We start from the raw sequence: 24,463 nt of genomic DNA, 5'->3' as shown, positions 1-24,463 counted from the left end.
GGTTTGGGGCGCTTGTCTCTAGGATTTGAATTTGTCTTTTACCAGTTATGCTCTCACTGCTTTTTCTACCTCAGTTGCAGCAGATTTAGTAGTAGTTTTGCAGGTTCTGACATTCTTATATTCACTAAATATCTGTTGATTGCTTGTTAGGTGTCATCTACTGTGCTGGATTATAGGGTGGCAAGGAATTTATGGTTTCTAGGGGTGGGCTTGAGAATTGAACAAGCAGTAACAACCGTGCATGCCTATTGTGATGCCAGAACAATTGCTGGGTGCCACTGGGATACAGGAGAACATATCTGGACCATAGCAGGGCCAGCGAGGCTTCCAGAAAGAGGGATGGTTAAACAGTAGCACAAGTAGCAGTTAAATTAGTTACGGCATTGAAAGTCTTTCAGATCCCAAGAATCAACTTAAATTATTTTTATTATAATGTTATTTGAATATGTATAACCTTAAGACTAGATAGAAACTCCTTAGGCTTCTGACTCTAATATAGCAATAAGTCCAAAAAAATTACAAAATACATGCAAATATAAACCAGCAACATTCGCATTAACTGTACCAGACAACAATAATAGCAAACATTTGGAATTCTCGTCATGGCTCAGCAGTTAATGAACCCGGCTACTATCCCTGAGGACACCAGTTCAATCCCTGGCCTCCATCAGTGGGTTAGGGATCTGGCATTGCCACGAGCTGTGGTTTAGGTTGCAGACAAGACTCGAATCCCATGTTGCTTTGGCTGTGGCATAGGCCGGCAGCTGTAGCTCTGATTGGACCCCTAGCCTGAGAACCTCCATATGCTGTGGGTGCAGCCCTAAAAAAAAAAAAAGTCGCAGCAAACATTCATGAGCACTTATGTGCCCTAGGCCGTGCTCTGAGGGGCTGCTTTTTTTTTTTTTTTTTTTTTTTTTTTTTTGCTTTTTAGAGCCACACCTGCAGCATGTGGAGGTTCCTAGACCAGGGGTTGAATCAGAGCTATAGCTGCTGTCCTACCCCGCAGTCACAGCAATGCGGGATCCAAGCCACATCTGCAACCTACACCACAGCTCACAGCAATGCTGGGTCCTTAACCCACTGAGCGAGGTCAGGGATCAAACCCACAACCTCATGGTTCCTAATCAGATTCATTTCCACTGTGCCACGATGGGAACTCCCTCTGAGGGGCTGCATCTAACTGTCACAACAACCCCATGGGATAAGTGCCAGGATTATGCCTCATTTACAGGTAAAGTAAATGAGGCACAGAGAGGGTCATTTTCCTACTGGAGATCACAGAGCTGGTGGGTGGAAATAGGACTGCGTCCTCAACTGTCTGCATCTGGAGCTTCAGCTCTTAGGCAGGAGACTTGCTCCTTCTTTATATAATAGATGGTGTGATAGTTCACATTTTGCATGGGTGATGGCTAGGTGCTGAGTCTTTAGAGTTCAGTACACACTCGGGGAGCAGAGGTTTTGCAGTGACTGAAACAAGGTGGTTTGACAGTTGAACCGTCACACTGCACAGAGACCTTTATTCAAATGGCTGCCAATTTCGTGCATACAGAAGGCTCAGTGCATGATCCCTGGCCCTTCCTAGGTTTGGATAGTTCATTTTCTATGAAGTCCACCTGTATTCTTTTCTCACTGGCCCCTGCCAATTAAAGTAGTGCTACTCAGCACTACTGGGTATTTGTGATCCTAAATACAAATGTTGGTGCTGTTATGGCAGAGGTATGTGGTATTAAGGTGGTCATTCAAATGCGCTAAGATATGCTTTTAGGCCAGCTGTTTCAGATTATCATCAAAAGGAAAATATGATTAAAAAATTCTAGAGACTTTCATACAGAGTGAAGTAAGTCAGAAAGACAAATACCATATGATATCATTTATATCTGGAATCTAATATATGGCACAAATGAACCTTTCCACAGAAAAGGAAATCATGGACTTGGGGAATAGACTTGTGGTTGCCGAGGGGGAGGGTGGGATGGATGGGGAGCTTGGGGTTGATAGATGCAGACTATTGCTTTTGGAATGGATTAGCAATGAGATGCTGCTGTGTAGCACTGGGAACTATGTCTAGTCACTTATGATGGAGCATGATAATGTGAGAAAAAAAGAATGTGTACATGTATGTGTAACTGGGTCACCATGCTGTACAGTAGAAAAAAAAATAATGTATTGGGGAAATAAAAAAAAAATTCTCACAGAGAACTTTTAAAAGCCCAAGGGTATTTCTTGCACCCCCTCAGAGATGCACTGACTAGTTTGAGAAACACTGCTGCTACCAGAGGAGAATGGCATTGGTTTCAGGTGGAGGCACCTGCGTGGGAAAAACTAGAGTAACACAGAGCCTGGCCCCTCCAGGAGGAATGGACAGAAATTCACAGAGATTCTAGAATATACATAGATTAAGCAATAGAAGGATACAGAAGGAGCCTGGTAAGCCATGCTAGAGTATTTGAACTTGATTCAAAAGGAACCACTGAAAGTGTATGTAGGTTGCAAACAGCAAGGACCAGGCCTCATTGTTATAAGTTATAACGAGTGCCCATAACTTAGGGGTGTATGATAAATACTTGAAGTCATATTGACAAAATTAATAAGCAATTGATTTTATGGTTTGGTGTGATCGGTTGAGTAAGAATCCTAAGATCATTTGATGATTAAAAATCATTAAATTTTTTGTCTCACCCTCTTGATGGGCAAAACTAAACCAATCCCACCTTCCCTGGGGGAATTTGAGAAGTGTTGTAAACGATTTTGAAACATAGCAGAAATGCTAACTGATCACCCTTCATTCTTGGCATTTAAGGAATCACACACATGATTTTAAGGACCTGATTACAACTTCAAACTCATAGACTACTAATTATCCAATTAAGATAATATTAATTGTGAGGGCAATAATGCCACTAACATGTATGGTGAAGGCTTAACCATGGGCCAGATGCTCTATTTAGCACTTTACAGGCATTATCTCAGTTGGCCCTTCCAATCGCTCTATGAGATTGATACTGGAGCTCCCAATGTGGTGCAGCGGAAATGAATCCAACTAGGAACCATGAGGTCGTGGGTTCGATCCCTGGCCTCGCTCAGTGGGTTAAGGATCCGGTGTTGCAGTGGCTACAGCTCTGATTTAGACTCCTAGCCTGGGAACCTCTATATGCCACAGGTGCAGCCCTAAAAAGATTAAAAAAAAAAAAAGGTTGATACTGTTATTATCTTTGTTTTCCAGGTGATCGAACTATTATGTACTTGCCAGAGACCAAATAGCTAGCTCATGGCAAAGCCAGAGCTGGAACCCAAAGATTCTGACCCCTTCCCCATAATCACAGTGTTTTTTTTTTGTTTTGTTTTGTTTTGTTTTGTTTTTTTACCATGTGTCCTAAAGGAAGGCTCCAGAAAAGACTGGATGTAGAAAGGGGTGGCCATGTCCCCCCGATGCCAAGGGGATGCTTAAAAGGACTGATATACTCTAATGGTGCAGCAGCCCTTTCCTCACTTCTGACGGCTCTCTACAGTTTATTCTGACCTCATTTATCCTGAAATAACTGGGTAGGAGACGCCAGCTAACAGCTAAATTAGAAATAGCTAATAGAAATGTGTTCCATTAATTTTATGACTGGTCGAATAAATGTAGCAAATTAACTGCAATTGGTCTCCCCTTCCCTGTAATTTATGCACTGTTAAGTTTACTGTTATCTGACATCTTTGTTTCGTGATCTTCCTGGATGTATACCTGAAGTCAGAGTGATGCTTCTATTTGACTAAGACAGCCAAATCCTGTTTCCTGAGGTTTTACGATCCTTCCCTTATAAGAGGTTTTATTTCATAACAATAAAGGGGAAATTTTATTTTGAAATACATGAATCATTTCTGAAGTGATTCAGAGATTTTGAATTCTACTTTTATTTTCTTTCTCATCTTGGCCTGATATTTATTTATTTTCTTTTTGAACCATAGCATTATATTCAAGTTCAAATGCCAATAGTACTTGAGTCTAAATTAATGTATTTTTGAAATCTACAAGGTAGTGACTTTTTATTAACTGTGGCATAAAAAATATATATCGAAGAGAATTATTCCTAGGCCTTTTAGAGTTCTGCCTCTCTTACCTTCTCAGGTTTATAAGTAGCAGTGGGGAAAAAAATGAAATCTTTAGGTAATGTAGAGAGTGACAAATTATCTAAAGACGATGGTGTTAAATAGTAAGGTTGGTTAGAAGTATTGACAGTCAAGTCTATAGAATATGTTGTAATACTGATGTTACTAAACTATCTCATATTTTTATGTTTTTCTTAATTGTTTTCTAGTAGAGTTTGATGCTTTTTTCTCTAGTTCACTGTATTATTTAGTATAAAGATATATTATCTGATACATACTATGAGTCTGTACTAGAAATTCAAATATTAAAAATACTAAAAATATTTATTTTTCATACATATTATATATTTGTGTATGTAAATGTCTATATATAATGAATGAGGAAGACTCAAAGAAATCTTGAAAAATCCATTTCTTAGGCCTATTCTTCCAGGGACTCATAGCCATCCTAGAAAATATTCTATCCATTTCTTCATGCAAATATCCAGAAATATTTAATCATAGATTTTTGCCTTAAGTCCTCCAAACAAAATGGTTAGGTAAAAGTCATATTAGCTTGAAGTTCCATTTGGTAAAGAGCTTTTAAAATATGCTATACATCCGAAAAAAATGAGTATGTTTCATTGGCATCAGGAGGGAGCAATATAAATAGCAGCATAAATAAAAAGCTTCTCTCCCATCCTCCAACCTTCCCTCCTCCTTTTCATGAGTTTCAAGGTTGTCACTGATGCAATTGCTTTTCAGAATTTTTTTTTTTTTTTTTTTGTAAATGATGAGAGAGGCAATTACAAGCAGTTCTCCGCATGACACTGCCCGGAAGACGGGCAAATTGCATCTCTTGATGGATGCCAGCCATTATATACACTGGGCTGGAAATCTCCATATAGGGAAAGGAAAGCGAACAGAGGGAAGACCGAACAAAAACACCAACAAATAGAAGTTTTCAGGAAAAGAGAGAGGTGGTTAATTGCTGGCAGACGTGGATTTTGCAGAATGCTGAATACCCTGAATTATCTGTGAATATTCTATAGGCTTTCACACACTCGTGCACATCATAATAACTTTTGAGAGAGCAAATAAAATTCATGTATCTGAAGCTTAACAAATTCAAGTCATAGGTATTTTTTTTAATTCAGTATAGACTCTGGGAACGGGCCTCTTTGTGCCAGGGGGAAAAACTCAGGTGATTCGTGCTGCAGATGTAAATATATATGGTCTCGTCCTTCCTGCGGTCTGCAGAGGATTTACACAGTCTGAAATATACTATTTGAGTTAAATGAAGTGTGGAAAATGCTCACTAATGTTATAAATACTTCTAAGTACACGGGAACCTCCCGATGATGCTGTTTATTATGAACTACAATTTGGCATGTGACTTTGGGTCCTTGTTTGAGAAGTGACAGGCAGGAAGAAGGGGGATTTAATTCTAGAGGCAAAAAGCACTGCCATCGGAAGGCTGCCTGTCCCTCAAGGGATCATTCTAGGAACTGTATTACGGAGGGGGATCAGTCTAAAAAGTCCTATTCTAGATTCTTTCTATAATAGCGTTAGGGAAAAATAAGCTAGATTTATAAAATATATGCAAGATAATTTTAATTATTTTGTAGTTGGTAGTCTGATGTGGGTTAATGTGTAGTATAAAAGGCTGTTAGGAGGATGAAGTTTTACTTGCCAAAAATAAACATTAGTTTTTATTCTCATCTAAAAATTTGTTTTCAATAATACAGCCATTATTAACTCTTAGCAAAGTGCTTGGCACCACATAATAGGTCAATAATAATTATTTGTTTATCCAACTCAAGGAATAAACAGGTTGCTTTTCAAAGTTGAGAGTTTATCAACTTCTTGTCTCCAGCAATTGGCGTAGTAGCTGCTGCTTATAAAGCATTGAATAGATGAATGAATGAATGGGATAAAAAATCAAGAAAGAAAAAAAGTCACTTCAATGCTGAGTCACTGTTTATGTGAAAGGTTTTCTGAAAAATATATGTTCCTATTGTTATGTGCTTTTAATTGTGGTTTAGGTCTAGGATTTTATTATTTTAAGGTTGAAATGATGGCATAATGATTTCCACCAGGAGTCTCTAAGCAAGATCTCCTGGATTTCATTTTCATCAGAGAACTTCTAGAAAGGTCATCGTCCTTCTGCATGGATCCTGAGATCTGTTACCATGAACGGCTCTGTTTGTTCCCTCCTCAGGTGTGGAATCCATAGCATGTTCCCCTTACATTTAGCTGCCCTCAATGCTCACTCTGACTGCTGCAGAAAGTTATTGTCATCGGGTAAGTAATTCCATTATCACGGATGAGGCTTAATGTGTCCTGTAAATGAGCCGTGTGGCTTCAGGTGTCTGGTCAGAGTGAGTGGCTGCCTGTGCTTCGTGTCATCCATTACCCGACGTGGCAGGATGAGCTGTGTCCACAGCTAACTGCATGTGACAGCTCCCAGAAGTTCGTGGTGTGGAAGCTGTTTGAATGTCAGTCTTCCTGCCCCAGAATGAGGGTCCTATCTGTTTATCAAGTTAAAGCTTGGGTGAACCAGAGGGAGAGGCAGACAGGGATGGCCATAGCTAATGGGAAGTTTGTCACAGAAGGAGAAAACATCTTTGAGGCTTAAACTGGTGGCATAACATTTCATATTTTTCCACAAAGTAAAAAGGCCAAACCCCCTACATTTCAATCGTAGAAAATGTCAAATTACCACCCCACTCCGTGGGCTCTGAAAAATCTCTGTGGTTGATACCCCTCCAACCAGGTTTCATTTTTATTTTTTTCAATGCGGGCCTATTTGGAACCAAGAAATTCTTTCTGGTTTGGAGCTTTGCTAATCTTTCTTATCACTGCTTCTGCCAACCTCCCTGTATTAAGAAGTTCCTGGCTTGCAAAGGTGATAGAGATCTGTAAGGCAAAGATTGTTTACGAATTAATTCAGCAGATATCCCAGAGGCATTTTTTCCCCTTTTAAGTTCTTTACCTATGGTTGATTCTGCTTTCACTGCTTTTGGCATGTTTAAAAATAATCCCTGCATGAAAGCATGTTCTCCAAATCTTAAACCAACTGAGAGCTAATAATACACTTTAGAAAATACCTCTTCCAGCATGTTAACGATTAATCCTTTGCCTTCCATGTTTTTTCCATGTGTTCTGTCTGCCTGTCTATTGCCCTACTTATCTCAAATTGGTTTCATAAATTTCTATCCTGGGATTGAAATATGGGGCTGTAGTTCACCCAGGGCTGAATGTGAAAATAAATTCTTCTCGACTTCACTGTTCTTCCTATAAAATTGCCAAGCTTGAGCAGTTACCATTCGTTTCCATGACAACTTCTTTCTGACTACAATGGCTTGCGTTCTGGTTTTTCTACTAACTGATTTTTCTGTCTCTGCAATGTTTCTTGTGGTTTAACTAGGACAAAAGTATAGCATAGTATCCTTGTTTAGTAATGAGCACGTGCTGTCTGCAGGCTTTGAAATAGACACCCCAGATAAATTTGGAAGAACGTGCCTTCATGCTGCTGCTGCAGGAGGGTAAGTAGTTAGCAATTTTAGTTCTTCTCTCATGGACTTAATTCATCATAATCGACTTAAGTTGTCTGTGAAAGACAACTTCTTTAGTAAAAAGGGTAAGAACCATTTCTACCAGTACCAGATATCACTATGTTGACTTTTCAGGTTATTCAAGGGTTTGTGTTTTCAAAGAAAAATTGTTAGCCTGTCTCACATAGGAAATATTTTTTCTTTTATTTTTCTCTTCTCTTGCTGTCTTTTTGTTTCCTTTTCTTATTTTAAATGGTAGGTCTTTAGCCTATAGAATGTATTCTTGCTTGGTACCCCCTCCACCAAAATAAAATAATTTGAGATTTGTTCTGAAGTTTTTCCTCTTTTGTTGCTGGAAAGTGGGTAATGATCAGGGAAATCCAAAGATTGAGTTAATTCATGTTCATTCACAGACATTTGGTCCTCATTTCGAAACTGATTTTTAAGTTCTTATAATGATAAATGCACAAAAGTCAAGAAAAACCAAGGGATGGGCAGGAAGTGACTTAATCCTTGCCTTTTTTTTTTTTCCAAGTTGTAAAGAGAATTTTTCATCAGATACTCTTTTTCATGGCAGTGGCATATTGTTGATATATGACCACACATTGACCAAACATGGCTTCTCCGAGACGGCCTTGTTTGGGTAAAGTGCTGGTTCTCAATCAGTTTCCTAGTTTGTAAGGAGTGGCAGTGCTTCTCCACGTGTCATGTGTATATGACCAAAGGCATTACCTATTCAACAGAAGTGGATTGACTGTGAAGCTTTAGGGCTCCTTATTTGCATGGGTCCCTTCCAAAGTATATATCTAGTTTTATATTCATAATTTTGGTATTATTATTATTTGTTTTGTTTTGTTTTTTGGGGAAAAATCTTTATTTCTCCTATTTTATTTTATTTATTTATTTTTTTGTTTTGTTTTTTTGGGGTATTATTTTTTTAAAGGAACCTCCTCCTTCTTACCCCAGTCCCCCAAATTATATGAGCTTCCTGAGCCGTCCTACTTGGATCTGTCTCTGTCTTTGATCCTTTGGCTTCAATCAGTAAGAGACAGGTGCTTTCCATCAATCGATGTTTTACACCAACACATAATCATCTCAGAAAGTTCTTATATTTTATGACTTAAACAGCTAGTTCTCTTAGAAAAGTGGCTATAAAGGTGGAGGTGGGGTGGGGAGAGCGCTGCTCACGTTTATCATTAATAAGGTCATTTTTCTTATTTAAACAATAACAAAATAATAAATCCTAGGTCACTTCTTAGCATCCCAGGTTTAGAAAAATGATGGATGCCCTCATTTTAAAAAAATGTATATCAGATCTTTACAGAAAGTGGCAACAAACCATTTTGGATGCATGCCTGAAACTCCTATTAGGATTAATATTTAGCTATATGCCCTTCAATAGGAAAATTCACTTCGGTGGGTCCTTTTCTCTCTACTAAACATGATTTATTGCTTCTACAAATGACAAAGAGGCTTTGGAGGATCACTACGCTCCATTACATCATTTTCAGCCTTGGTTCGGCACATTCATTTACCTAGATTATCAAGACAGGGAAATGCAGCTGTTTTATTTTCCATTAAGGAGAGTCTGGGTCACAAATGGTTATCATAGGGAATCCATTCTACTGTGATAAAAGGTAATGCTCATCCATTCAGGCTCATCGTTTAAAGGTGACAAGAAATTATTATAGAGCTAAGGAGTTGTGTCCTAAACTCTTGATGGTTTTGAAAGAGAATTTGAGGATAAATGATGAAACCATCACTGAAAGGTTTAACCCTGTAATAATCATTAAATTCTTTAGTCATGGGATTGAAAAGGTTCCATTAAGCCCTTTAATGTATTGATGTATTCGCTTTGAAAAAGGAATTGTAACAGGAACTTTAGATCCTTATGATATGGCATTACTCTAATCTGTTCAGGTTATGTTTGTGTCAGCAGAATTTAAAGCTAGAGCTCTCATTTCATCTGGGCCTGCACGCTGCAGAAAACAGATCTTTCTGAAGATAGCCCAGCGGTTGACCTCTACCATCTTAATGATGTTTTCCCTGTCTTTCTAGTAATGTGGAATGTATAAAACTCTTGCAGAGCAGCGGAGCAGATTTCCATAAAAAGGACAAGTGCGGGAGGTATGTAAACAGGGAACTCTGCTTCAAGTGCTTAAATAAAAGGAGTGGGGAGCAGTCCATCTGGAAATTGCGTTCTGTTGAAATGGTAAACGGGGAAGCTGGCTGGGGAGATTCCATCCTCAGAAGGAAATCCCTTCTTGCAGCAAAATGAAACACCAGCAAAGCAGGCACAAGCCACAAGCAAAACATCTTCTCTCTCAGCTTCTGTTTAGAAGTGCCCATATATATATTTATCCACTTGGAAGATTATATCTATAAAATACATAATCTCATACATGGACACAGTTTAGAAAATTCTGTTTGTAGCCCTTCCAACCCAGAATTTGGTCACAAGGCGTGGAGCATTTTATTATATTCATTGAACATTTCATTGGGGATAAATCTTTAGACACATTTAAAACATGAAACACACACACAACACCAGTAGTCTCTTTGGCTATTGGAATGGGTCATAGAATTTTTCTTACCTGAATTGTCTCCTGTGTATCTAAATCATGCCTTAATACCAGGTGGTAGAGGGAAGAAAACCACATGTGAAGAAGTAGAGGAAGTGAGGGCATGATGGAGAAAACCTCAGGTCATTTAGTTGGAAACAGCATTGGACTTACCTAGGCAAGAAGAGAGAGACTGTGTAAAGATAGACAGGGTCTATCTTGGGGAGGTCTTCCATTCCAAACGGAAAAATCAAAGCTTTGTTCACTAGGGAAGACTGAAGGTTTTAGTACAGGATTGTCATATGTAGGTTCTTGGACCTTAGAAAATCCAGCTCTTCATGCCAAGCAGAAGTTAGATGGAAACTGGATTAGAGCAAAAGAGACCAAGAAGAATGGTATGGCAGAGGTCCAAAGGAGCAGTAATGTAGACCCGAACCAGGAGAGGCACTAGGGATGGAAAAGGAGAGATCCACAGGTGGGTGGCCTTGTCTGAGGCCACTGTCTTTGTAGCCTCGCTTGCAACTTACAACGTCAGAGAAAGGCGTAGCCCCTGGCCTCCATGCTCTGAGAGCCTAAGAGCTTTCCACACTCCTGGAATACTGCTGTTGGTGTTAAGGCTGATGATGGGGTTCTGTTTTTCAGATGGGATAAAATCGTAAATTGCTGTTTGTTTTTCAGGACTCCTCTGCACTATGCAGCTGCGAATTGTCATTTCCACTGTATTGAGACATTAGTGACCACAGGGGCCAGTGTTAATGAAACAGATGACTGGGGCCGTACTGCTTTGCACTATGCTGCTGCATCAGACATGGATAGAAAGTAAAGAAAGCCTTGCTCCTGTTTCTTCTCAGGGTGGGCGGTGGGAGGGAGGGTTTGCTCAATTGTCTTCATACTGCCTCACAGAGACTGTGAGTGAAGAATCTCCCTCACCCAGACCCAAAGGAGTTAGAATTGCTTCATCCCGAACCCCAGGTTTCCCATTCTGCTCTCCTTATGTTCGATTAGTGTGTGTCACTGCACAATTACTTCTCTTCTCTGTTCTGTGGCTTGAATGCCAAGTGGAGCTGTCAAGCCCAGGTTTTCAGTTCATTCAAAATCTGTCGTAATTTATTTTGTCGCATACTGCAGTTTTCATCATCACCACTTACATGCTTCATTTGCTGTAAACCATTGGTTAATAAATACGTCTTGTGTCAAAAGTATCCATCTATGCGTAATCCCAGGAGCCTTCAAATGCTGCATCAGTATTTGTAAAACAGGCACTATCGTTCCAAATCTGGAGGTGAATGCTCCTTCGAGAGCTGTAGGAAAAGATATTGGTTGTCCTGATCATGTTTGGATCCAGGTGGCTAGGAATGGTTAGCAGAAATAAGTAAATCAGTTCGAGGGGAAAAGTGGGGGGGAGAGGTGCCCACAGTTGGGAGATTGTTCTCAAAGACTTGAGGATGGGGCTTCCTTCATAGGAATACTTTCTAGTGACCCTGTTTGGGGAACTGTTGAGTTATTTGCTGCCCTGGGCTATGGAGGTGCTTCTGGGTCAGTGCTAACTCCTTTTCTTGTAAGCAGTGGTTTTCAAACATTTTAGACAGCGTCCCACACTAAGCAATACAATTGACTTCATGACCCAGTACATACACTCACATATATGTTTTTTATATGTGTGTGTGGAAAATGGAAACAAAAGACTTCATAAAATCAGATTTGCTTTTACTATGTATGGTGTATTCTGATATTTTCTCTTTCATTTCATTAAAAAAAAACCCTCCTGACTGCAACCCACAAAATTGATTTTATAATTCACTAATGGATTATGATCCGTATTGTCACAGTTTGGAAAACACTGCTAGTTTTGCCTCTTCATATTCATATGCTGCTGGAAAGTCCAATGGAACCGCAGGATCCCACAACCACACGTGTTATTAATTCAACAAACATTTCTTGAGCATCTACTGTGTGCCAGACCCTGTATGCTGTTCACTTGGGATAGAACAGGGGGTGGGACACACATATACTTTGTCAAGGGCTAGAAAAAGAATCCTGGACAGTGAAGAATTGCTCTGGTAGATGAGGGGTGACTCGGAACCCATTCTTGGATAAATGAGATGCTGAACTGACAAGGAGGCAGCAAGGAATGTGGTTGGAGTCAGCGAAGGTTAGGCTAAGTCACTTCTCTTTACTTGGGGAGTTTAGGATATTTCTGGAAGGGTGGGAACTTGATTGCTGTCTTAATCACTGATACCTGCGTAGAAGCTTTAGGAAAGTCATGTTCTCAATTGGATTTCTTGGGAGAAAAGAGATTTGCTGGATGGCCTTGGAGAGACCCATGTGCATTCTCTGTGAAGAATCAGTAGTGCTTTTTTCTTTTGGGTTAGGGAAAAACTTAAGATATAAATTGCACCAAGATCATTAGCAACAATGCCATTAATTGTAAATTTTTTTCTTTCCCTTATGCTGAGAAGTAAGAGTCTCTTAGGAAACGCCCATGAAAATTCAGAAGAACTTGAAAGAGCCAGAGAGCTGAAGGAAAAGGAAGCTGCACTGTAAGTTCCTTCTCAAGCACAGGGAGCAGTTACTGATGTTTTGTCTGCTGCTCTGAGTTGCCACATGGCCCAGCCTGACTATTTTGGGGTTTCACCTGGGGTCTTGCCTTTAGAAGAAACCGTTCTTTTAATATATCCTTCAATTATGCTATTTTCCTACAAGTAACTCTTTCTAAAATTGAAACCTTTGCCGTGACCATCCCTGTGACTGGTCAGCAATTTTTAGGACCAGGTGTCTTAAATATCATTTCTCACTCTGCTGTGTATCATATGCCTCAGGAGACATATAAAGCCTCCTTCAAGGCCTTAAGCTTGTTGCCGAAATTCGGCCTCTGTCTGCTGGTGCCGAATTGAAAAGCAGAGGTAGAGTTTGGGGTAAAGGATTAAAAAATAGCTTTATTGCTTTGCCAGGCAAAAGAGGGTCACAGCAGGCTAATGCTTTAAAGACTGTGTGCCACCCCCACCCCCATTTAGAAAAAATTGCAAGGAGTTTTGTAGTAAAAAGGAGAAAAACAGGTTTTCAGATAGGAATCAGGATTGGGACAAACATGCATTCTTTTTTGTTTGGGGGAATCTTAGTCATCAAAGCTGGAGTCAGGAGATGTTTGTGATGGTGGTCTTCTGGGTTATTGCCTCGAATAATAACCATATTTGCAAAAAGGACATATTGATCAGAGACTGGAACAAACTAGGAAAGTTCCTGAAAAACATCATGTGCTAATAATCTTTTACCCACAGGCAATGATGCTCAGGGTGCCTAATCTTTAGTTTACAGGTGATTGTATTTAGGGTACAGTTAAGTCAGGGAGAAGGACAAGGAAGGACTCTTAGTAGTTCAGTTTTCAAGTATTCATTTCTAAAAGAAGCATAAGGAATATAACTTTTCTCTTAGGTGTATAAGATGTCGATATTGTCATGTGTATTCCTTGAGAGGGGACCAGGACCCTGCCCCAAGGCTGTACTATTGTTGCTTGACTGTTCCTCCCTTCCCTGATCAGCAACTGTCAGAACCTGTCCCTAGGAACTCAGGGAAGGTCATGGCGGCTGAACGAGGCCCATTTCCTAAGAACAAGAAATGGGGGACACAGAAAGGCCCCTGCGCCCAGAAACCCCACAGGGCCGTGTCCGGTTTCAGGCTCTCCTTTTGTTACCTGGGGATAACTATTGAACAGAGGCTATAAATACATATTTTGAGATTTACCTGTGAAACACACCCTCTCCTCTTCCCCAACACACACACTCATCAACTTACACACAGCCCCCTGCTCCCTGCAGGCAGCAGCTCTGTCCCACCTCATCCCACCCTCTCCTCTCCACATCTGACAGAGGCTTAGCTGTTACTGTGATGGTGCTCGAGTGCCTGCCAGCACTCAGGGATGTAGAGTCATGGGACACTCTCATATTTCGTCCTCCCACAGTCCTTCCTGCCCGGGAAGTCACCATGAGAAGGTTGCGCTCTGCCCAGTATAGTGCCCAGCAGGTAGCTGGTGATCAGTAACTGTTTGTTGAATGAATGAATGCATGAGTGACCAGTGCCCCCACGTTGCGTCCTTCCCCATGAGACCCAGTGGATATAGAGCGCTGAGGGTCTGCACACACACAGTCCTCAACTTGGTTCTTCTCTCCTCCTGTTGTCAGAGGAGCCAGTGTCTCTGTGACTTGAGTGCTTGTTTCCATTCTGGTCTTCCCACCATCCACTGGGCTTTCCTCCTGTGTCCAGACCACTGCAGTGGAGTGTGGTTAGAGTGAGGCCCCAATGCAGATTGTGGGGACTGCTACCAGGGTGGGGACAGGAAACACAGCTGTGAGTAAAACAGAATAACCAAGATTTTGCCCTAATACTCTAAAATTAAAAGAAGGATATTCGAAGATTGTAGAATTTTACACCACCTTAGCAAATGCTCCCTTCTCCAGCAAAATGCAAGCTTGCCCTGGGCCAGAGCAGCGCTAGGACAGCTGATGGAGAGGGAGGGATCAGGAGAGGCAGGGCAGAAGGGGACCAGCCTGCCTGAGAGCTCCATATGCAATGAAAAGCTACTCCCCTTGTCCATAGAGGTCGCTGACCTAATGCGCATCTCTTGATTTTGCAGCTTAGGTGTCAAATTTGCTAGTCAGGGCAAGAGAAAAGGCAAAGCATTCCCAGTTAAAACTGGAATTCAGGAGTTCCCAATATGGCTCAGTGGTTAATGAATCCAACTAGCATCCATGAGGACACAGGTTCCATCCCTGGCCTTGCTCAGTGGGTTAAGGATCTGGCGTTACTATGAGCTGTGGTGTAGGTTGTAGATGCAGCTTGGACCCTGCGTTGCTGTGGATGTGGTGTAGGCCGGCAGCTGTGGCTCTGATTTGACCTCCAGCCTGGGAACCTACCTCCATATGATGCCAGTGCGGCCCTGAAAAACAAACACATAAACAAAAAAGAAAGAAAAAAAAAAACTGGAATTCACATTCCCTTAAAAACAATGTGGAGACTATTCAAATTCCGTAGTATTGTTTTTATTTCTAAGAGTCCTGTCGACAGCTATAGTTCATCTCTATTTTCCATTAAATAGCTCTCTGGGAGTTTTCCCAGTGTTTTCCAAATTACATATTAAACTTAATCCTTTCAGAAGCTAGGGGTTTTGTGTCCACTAGAATGCTGTTCCTATTGAGTGATTTTATTTCAAGAGCCAAATGCAGTTTAAAATGAGTCACACCTGGGATTCTGTCCACGGGCATTTAATTACGAAAATTTTTTTAAGAAGATTTCCTTTTAAGGTACAAATCACCAAAGACAGCATGATATATCAGGACTCCGATTATAGTTTGATTTATTATGGAGCATGTTGTGGATAAATCATGTGACATATAGGTATTTGGCTTTAAGATTTTCTCTTTCGTCAGTTTTTCTAAAAATTAGAATGTCTGCTTTAATATGCGTCTCTATGCAAGATTTATTTACTCCTTCGGCCTTATGCCAAAAGATAGGGAAATGTCATTTGAAGGTTTCTGAGTCCACTATAAAAATTTTCCATTGAACGTTCTTATATAATGTGCAGGCTTCTATTTAGAATCTTATAGTTTCTATTTGCGTATGACATTGAATCAGCCTGGCCTCGTAAAGGACATGTTTGTCCCACTGTCACAGAAATAAAACTGAACTTATGGAGCAACTCTCCTTGTCTCATTCTTCCCTCTTTGACCCAAGATTGTGCCTTATGCAACAGACTTTGAACAAAACACATTTCATCTCATCCCCAAGTGCTGTGTCTTAGAGTCACAGCTCTTTGGTGAAGGGGGACCCACGTCTCTTCCTTTAATTTCTTGCAAACATGGTGTTTTTTTTGTTGTTGTTTGTTTGTTTTGTTTTTTTCCTCAGAAAAATTACCACTCTGTCAGAAAAAAAGTTTTTTAAGATTCACTATTTATTATTTTATTCTCGTCTATATTCCTGACGGCATAGTTTAAGCCTCTTTCTGTAGAGGAGGTGACTGAATTCATCTTTTCTATTTTAAAAATTCTTTTCATCTTTTCATTGTTTAGGTTATTCTTCGGTTCTTTCTGTCATCTTCTTTTTTTACGTTTCATTTTCCAACCTTTTCATCTCAGCGTCTCCAATAGGAGGTTAAAAATAAACCCCTTCTCTTGAGGTTTATCCCGTTGCAGTGCCCTGACCACTTCTTTATTATGCTAAGAACTTGTCTTTTGAACGTGGAGCCCTAAAACTTATTATTCAGTAATCTTGATGACAGGCAGGTTCCATACCTTAAGATGAGAAGGGAAAAAACCTAATTACCCTCTTGTTCCTAAAGCCTTTCCTGAATTCGAGAGTGGCTTTTTTAAGCTAAAGTAAAGATAGCTGCAGAAAACACACATAAAACCTCATTGCTGTAGGATTTTTAAAGAAATACTTCAAGTCCCAAACTACTTTGTGAAACATTGATCAGAGAACATTTACATTAATTGTCCCTTTTGGTCCAGAGATATTTTCTAAAATAACGTCTCATCTTTTTACTTTCAGATGCCTAGAGTTTCTGCTTCAGAATGATGCAAATCCATCTATCCGGGACAAGGAAGGTTACAATAGCATTCATTATGCTGCTGCCTATGGCCACAGACAATGTCTGGAATTGGTAAGCTGTTTTGTCTTGTTTTGTTTTCTCTAACACACATATATACCCAAGCCTGAAAATACTGGTCTCTTAGCAAATACCCTCACTGCCTAATTAAGTCCCCACTAGAAATCCGCTGGAAGATATTCTCTGGTAAGTGATTAAATGGTTTCCCTTTACCATGTGTAGACCTCTTTATTCCATTCCTGTCATCCTAATCTCAAGAGCTAACAATTGACTCTTTTCCACGTTAACTTGAGCAAGGAATATTAAACCCCTGTATGGACACAGTTTGTATTTTGGCGATTGTTTGGATGTATCAGTTAATAAGCTCAGGATATATTTCCGGAGTCATAGCACCCCAGCATTCAATATCGGTGTCATAAGATGACTTACATAACTGTTAGGTATATGGGTTTGTCACAGTCCAACATTTGTAGTTTAGGGAAAGAAATTGGCGAGGGCATGGCAGCAGAATTTACTGGAATTTCTAAACCACCCCCAAATTTCAAACTTATAGTGACCAAAAAACACTTGATTTTGGGTCTGAAACTCCTCTGTTGGTATAGGTTGCAATGCAAACTTAAATGTCTGTAGGGACAGAGTATAAAATAAACAAGTGAAGCGAACCCAAGTACAGGACAATAGGGAGTGGTGGGGATTGTGGCTATTAGGGAATATTTTGTCTGAGGGGAGAAACCACTAGTCAGCTGCAGTTGATTGAGACTGGGTGGTGCTGCATACCCAGGTTTGCTAGAACTCTAGTGTTTCAAGAAGAGAAGCTTCAAATATAGACTTTTTATGTGAAACTTCCTGTTTTGAAAACTAAGCGGGATAGGAAAAAAAAAAATATGTGTTTGTGGCTGAATCCTGCCTGCAGCCCATGGTTTGCCATCTTCCGAGTATCACCCTCAGTTCAGCTTCACTAGGATACCTAGGGTATCCCAACTCACTCCCTCTCTTCCAGAGGACTCTCTTCCTTACTGGATTCCAACATTTTCCCTTGTCCTTTTAAAGGAGAAGTCTTACTTTTCAGAGTTAGTTGAAAGTGTGTTTGGGGAAACCATTGCACCTCATCTGCTGCACAGTTTATTGACAAAGGCATGAGGCAGAAAGCCTGTGAGCAGTGGTGTCAGCAGCTACACAGAAATGATTTAGTGACGCCCCAGTGAGTTCCTTTACCTTTGGCCTTGCTTGCTTGGTTTTAAATGGTTCCACTTAGGATTATTCTTGCTATGTTTCTTTTAACTATGAATGTAGGAAAATGTTCATAAAGGTCAGCCAGTTTGGAAATTAAAAGGTGATTATTCTGATGGTGTTTTTTTGTGGCATTTATGGGTGAAGGTGGACCTATCTTTATCACTCTTGAAGAGTTCCAAGTCTTCTTCTGAGGTTTTTGGGGATGCCTACATTTTCCTTGTTTGACTTTAGGGCGTGACTTTTTTCTCCCCTAGTTTTGATTCCATTGTGGAATCAATTCCAGTAAATTCTGCTGCCATGCCCTCTTCCAGTTACAGTAGCTGCATTACAAATCGTCCTAAAAGTTAGTGGCTTAAAACAATGGTAATCATTTTTTCTCCCTCACTGTGAATCAGGAATTTAGGAGTGTCTTAGTCAAAAGTTCTAGTTACTCACCTATGGGATGACAGACAGTGTCCAGGACTGGCATGATCTCAAAGGCTTCTTCTCTCATATGTCAATCATCCAGGTGGGAAGATTTGAATCGCTCACATCCCTTGGGCCTCTCTGTCTCCATGAGGTTTCTGTATGTCGTTTTCTCCAGCATGGTGTTTTCAGACTGGCTGAATATCTTCCATCGTGGCTGAGGGACCAAAGGCATCTGTTCTGGGAGAGAGTGGGAGGGAGTGAGAGTGAGAGAGCAAGTGAAAGAAAGAGAGACCATATTACCTTTAATGGTCTAGCTTTGAAATTCACGCAGGGTCATGTCTCCTGCTTCTCTTCATTGCTGCGGTCACAAAACCTGGAAAGGTGAAACATACTCCACCTTTCAAAGGGAAAAGTGTCAAAGACTATTTCAGAATCACGCAGTTCTAGAAGAAGATGTAGGAAGCTAGTGATTTCCACAGCCTTTTGTTGTGGGGAGGTGGAGGGGACTGCACCGCAGCATGCAGAAGTTTCCAGGTCTGGGACCAAGCCCCAGCCACAGCAGGGATAAGGCTAAATTTCCAACTGCCAGCCCACCAGGGAACTGCTCCAAAGCCTTTTATGAGATGGATTTTATTGTGCAATCACAAGAGGCCAAGGGCAAACTCTCATCTTACAGGTGAGCAAACCAAACCACAGGGGACTTCACTGTGGTTGTCCAAAGTTTTAGCTCTGGTCAATGGAAGAAGTGGGACCATGAATCAGGAGTCCAGATTAGAACAAAAATAATGTTTACCACACCATGTTGCCTTCCAGGGCTGGTCAGAGCGCTTTCACCATCCAAGGCTTTTCAACATGGGGCAAAACCTTGGCAGGACTTGGTTAAGGTATAAGGCAATGTCACTTCTGCCTTCTACACCTTTGAGACCTATTAGCAAATAGCATTTGTGTTTAGATGCCACAAAAGAAAGCCTCCTCACAAAGTGTGCACACCTGTGTGTGTGCACGCGCACGTGTGTGTGCATGCGCGTGTGCCTGTGTTCAGTGGCAAGTGAGAGTATAACAGTATAACTGTAACTACCCACATAAGCCTGCATTCCAGAGGGTCCTTAAGACACAGCTGTCTTTAATTGATTTTCTCTATGAAAACCATATGTCATAATTGGACATATGAACTTTTATTTCAAAGTTTGTTATTACAGTCTTGCTAACTTGTGCTGCTTTAAAATGCTTTGTTGAATTATCTTTAATCCCATAGTCTAGTAACTCTGAGAATGATTATCTTGTAACACCTTTCTATGTAAGTAATACATTGCACGTTATTTGCATCTTTCAGGAAAGCCTTTCAGGCCATTTTTTCTGTTATCAAACAAAAAGACTTTCTATCCACAAGAAGGTTTCCCAAGTTCTGCCTCATAATGAAATTACTCCTTCGATTAGATAACACTTGCTCGGTGTGGTTTACAAAGAGATGATGCTTCTTGTAATTATAGGACATTCAGAAGCAGGTAGGGGGAGGGGAGGTATTAATTGATTTTAATTTGTGCTGTCAACTGAAAAGGACCCGATTACCAATATAAATTGGCGTAAATGTCACCATTGTTTGCTTTTAGGAAAGAACCTCAGTGGATCATTTAATACAGATGGACTGGAAATTGTTCTTTCTATAGTTGGATAGAAGGTTCTATGTATTTCCATTTTGGAATGCATCCTGAAGTTCCTCCACTAAGCAAAGATCCTAAGCAGGCTATAAACATTCTTGTACCCTGCTACCTCCCAATCAAAACAAAATACCATCCTGGGCTCTCTCTGGGGAGTGACGCCATACAGATAGACCAGTGCAGGTATCTTATCCCCATGGCTAGCTCACTCAACTGTGAATGGTTTGGGGTGTGGGTGGGCCCACCACCAATGAGGTTTATTGTGTGTTCATCACATGCCAGGATTTTTGCATATTTTATGCCATGTAATTTTTTTTTTCTTTTGGTTGTATTGAGTTATACTTGACACACAGCACCATATAATGTCAAGGTATATAGCATGGTGACTTGACTTACACATATTATGAAATGAATACCACAGTAAATTTAGTTAATATATGTCATCTCATATAGATGAAGGGAGGAAGGGAGGGAGGGGGAGGGAGGGAGGGGGAGAGAGAGAGGAAGAGAGGGAGAGAGAGAGAGAGGGAGGGAAAGAAAGAAAGAAAAAAAGAGAAAGAAAAGAAAGAAAGAGAAAGAAAGAAAAGAAAAGAGAAAGGAAGAAAGAATGAAAAGAAAAGAAAAGAGGAAAAGTTTTTGCCCTTGGGTCGAGAATTAAGCTTGTTCTTGGTACTAGAATTGGGCTTTTTGAGGGACATCTTTTCTAATTTAAATGCTCTCTTTCACTAAGACCACAAAACCCTCATATTCCTTAAAACTCCATCTCTTTAGGTGTGAAATGCTAGGAAAGCAGACCAGACAACCAATACACACTAGGAGGTACATGTCTAAGACTCACCACCGCAGTGTCTGTCTTCTCCCTCATCTTGTGACGCAAACACCCTCGTCCTCCTAGGGGTTATCCTTTTTAACAAGCTGGTCCTGATTCTGTGTGAGGGGCTGGGATTATGACAATGAAAGACATGGTTCTGGAAAATCTCAAAGGCTTACTTGAGCCTCTTGAGCAAAAAGTATGCCTGGAGACCTTTCTTTCCGTCACATCGCTAAGTCTTCTGTTTTTGGCCTGTGGAAGGAATGGAAAGAGTAAATGAGTATTTGTGGGCCCCGGGCCTTCTGTACCAGACCAGGGTCTTGTCCTTTGGGAGCTGGAATGGGATTAAAGAGGACCAGTGGCCATCAGAGGCAGCCATTTGTGAGGTTGGTAAAATTTGTCTTTTTGCCTCTTTTCCCAGAGAGCAATTACTATGATTATGCATATCATTAAATATATACATCAGTTTTCATGCATATTTTATTTAACTATGACAGTTCACTTAGTGTTTTTTTGTTTGTTTTGCTTTGCTTTTCAGGGCCGCACCTGCAGCATATGGAAATTCCCAGGCTAGGGGTTGAATCAGAGCTACAGCTGCCGGCCTACACCATGGCCACAGCAACACCATATCCCAGCTGCATCTGCAACCTACACCACAGCTCACAGCAATATCTGCTCCTTAATCCACTGAGCAAGGCCAGGGATCAAACCCGTGTCCTCATGGTTACTAGTCAGGTTCATTACCACTGAGCCACAACGGGAACTCCTAACTTAGTGTGTGTTTATTTGGCATCCATAGTTTGTGGCTCCTGCCTGTGATCACCAACTTAGAATTTATAAACCATACTGTGTGTTCAGACTATTTTTGCTATAATCAAAAAGAAGCGGTTGTTTTCTTTTTCTTTCCCTTAGATAAAGTTGTCTTGGTGTCATTCCATGAGCAAAAAACATCTAGAAGGTAGGATGCACCCCTTAGCCTTGATAGAATAGCCAAGGTTCAGAATTCTGCCAGGTCTGCCTACTTGGGTCAGTGTTCTCAGCTGGTCTTGATCAAAGATGTATATTCTGTGTGCGCAAGCAGAAATTCTGCCCACAAATATATGCGGAGAGCTGTGATCAGTCATATTCAGTTGGGATCAAAATATCAAAGTGGAATGGAGGAGACTTGGCTAGTAAAGCATTTTGTGTCTGAGTAAGACTTTTGTGGAGTGGAGGAAGGGAGTTGGCAAAGAAGAGCCCATGCCTCCCTTTTCCTTTATCTGGAATGCGTTCTTACTGACTGCGGAGAGAAAAATCAGAGTCATGCCCCTATTTGGAATTTGTGAGTTTATGTGGGCATACTCTCTTTCTTTTATGACGTTAAAGACTTGTCTGTGAAAGAAAGATCTTTGTGGCTTTGTTATTGAAATAGAAAAATGTATGTGCCAATGTAATTACATAAATTGCCTACAGAAATTTCAAGAGATTGTTTGAAAACTCTAGGCCCCTGATTAAATTCAGTCCAAGATTTTACCATGCCAAATCACTCAGAATTTGGCTGCTTCCCTGGGACCTTCTCCTTTCACTGCTATGAGCTGACTTGCATTTCAACTGCAAGAGTATACGGGGGTGACAAATGCCCCTGCATGTATATTCCAGGAGTTTCTGGGATTCTCTGAAGACAACTATATCTTAGGCAACTGAACACTGAAATGACACTGCTTTTAAATGCTTCTTGTGTTTGTCACAGGACTTTAGGAAGCTATTACCACCTGGCTCTGTTTAAGATGTACTTACACTGGGAGTTTCTGTCGTGGCTCAATGGTTAACGAATCCGACTAGGAACCATGAGGCTGCAGGTTCGATCCCTGACCTTGCTCAGTGGGTTAAGGATCCGGTGTTGCTGTGACCTGTGGTGTAGGTTGCAGATGCAGTTCGGATCCCGCATTTCTGTGGCTCTGGCATAGGCCAGCGTCTACAGCTCTGCTTTGACCCCTAGCCTGGGAACCTCCATATGCTGTGGGAAGTGGCCCTAGAAAAGGCAAAAAGACAAAAAAAAAAAAAAAAAAAGATGTGCTTACGCTGGCAATGTCTAATTAAACTTCTCAAGACTAAGAAAGGGGGATATAGAAGAGAGGTTAAAAAAAGGGGGGAGCTACTTAGCAGTCAGTCGGAGACAATATGAAAACCCAGTGAACTTGAATCACAGCCCCAATTAAGTCTCTGATGGCTTTTTTCTGTCCCCAGAGGTACTGCGAAGAGATGGACCTGGGAGGGTACATGACCTCTCGGCAGGCAGACTCCCGGTGGGCAGTGGAAACTTCAACAATGCTAGGCTTGTTTTCTCTTCTAGTTAATTCAGTTGAAGAGAAGCATAAAATCTTAAGGGAAACTCTCATTAAGGGAGAGAAGACAGCTATTTTGAAGCTGTTGGCAGCCTACTCACTGCTATGAATAAAAATGTAAGCCCACAAATTTTGAATCGGAGTATGAATGTGAGTCTGTGTTCAGCACAATAGAATAGACTGTATTTTGTGACAAAATGTTGCATTTGTTTGTTTGTAATAGAGGGAAAAAGAAAAAACTTGCTTTACCATGAATGAATTTGGCAATTGATGAAGGAACCATTCAATAGGATGTACTAAAATAAACAGTTTCAGGAGTTTCTGTCATGGCGCAGTGGAAACGAATCCGACTAGGAACCATGAGGTTGTGGGTTCAATCCCTGGCCTCGCTTAGTAGGTTAAGGATCTGGTGTTGCCATGAGCTGTGGTGTAGGTCGGAGACATGGCTCAGATCTGGCATTGCTGTGGCTATGGTGTAGGCTGGCAGCTGTAGCTCCCATTAGACCGCTAGCCTGGGAACCTCCATATGCTGCGGGTGCGGCCCTAAAAAGACAAAAAAAAAAAAAAAAGAAGTAGGATTTTGTTTGTTTGTTCATTTATTTATTTATTTATTTCTAGCAATTTCAGTTTTACCTTCAGTTGAGGGCCCAGGATGGTGGAGCCATTGCCCCCACATGTCAAAATCTGATTCTAGTTTTCAACCCATGGCCCTCTTGCCCATTTAAGAGGTCGGAGACCAGAGAGCAGATTTCTTTAAAGACAATTCTGCTTCACATCGCATCATCACTCCCTTTCTTCCTCAGCAGGGGGGAAAGGATGCTTTCTCCTGACCCCAAGCCCAGTGAGAGAAGCTTCAAGGAGATTGCTTGGACATCTGATATGTGTCCCACACAATTTAGGGGCTGAATGGATTGGCATGTGGTAAATGTAGACTGAATGGCTCTGATCAGAGCTTGCTTGATGGGAAGTGAAATAAAAAGAGGGCTGTGATTGAGAAATACTCTACTCCTCCAACCATAGGTCAAGAGTGTATGTTTCCCAATGTACAAATGTGAGCCAAGGGTTAGAGCTGGCCTGGAGTTGGATGCTATTCAAGGAGACTGCCTGGAAATGGGGGGAGATGCAGGATCTGGGGAAGAGGGGGGCATTCGATCAGAAAAGTTGGGAAGTTGTTGGAGAATCTAAATACGCATCTAAGAGACAGTTTTAAACGTCTGACCCAGGCAGAGGCACATTGCCAGA

General features: G+C 41.0%; 1 protein-coding gene across 9 annotated transcripts in view; it reads left to right on the top strand.

Moving 5' to 3' along the window:
* Positions 1–24,463, top strand: part of ANKRD44 (ankyrin repeat domain 44) — a 342,704-nt gene that overhangs the window by 233,459 nt on the left and 84,782 nt on the right. For 5 of the 9 annotated variants that reach the window (XM_021076232.1, XM_021076233.1, XM_021076236.1 and 2 more), the window contains 6 exons: positions 6,293–6,375; positions 7,502–7,619; positions 9,687–9,755; positions 10,868–11,008; positions 12,649–12,729; positions 16,730–16,841. In XM_021076232.1, the coding sequence (XP_020931891.1) occupies positions 6,293–6,375; positions 7,502–7,619; positions 9,687–9,755; positions 10,868–11,008; positions 12,649–12,729; positions 16,730–16,841 (604 nt within the window). The remainder of the gene's footprint in view (positions 1–6,292; positions 6,376–7,501; positions 7,620–9,686; positions 9,756–10,867; positions 11,009–12,648; positions 12,730–16,729; positions 16,842–24,463) is intronic. The other 4 variants (XM_013984363.2, XM_013984362.2, XM_021076238.1 and 1 more) reach the window with 1 other exon arrangement.

Source organism: Sus scrofa, chromosome 15 (genome assembly GCF_000003025.6).
Source record: "Sus scrofa isolate TJ Tabasco breed Duroc chromosome 15, Sscrofa11.1, whole genome shotgun sequence".
Lineage (NCBI taxonomy): Eukaryota > Metazoa > Chordata > Mammalia > Artiodactyla > Suidae > Sus > Sus scrofa.
Note: the sequence above shows the minus strand (reverse complement) of the source record. Positions and strands in the feature narration are given on the sequence as shown.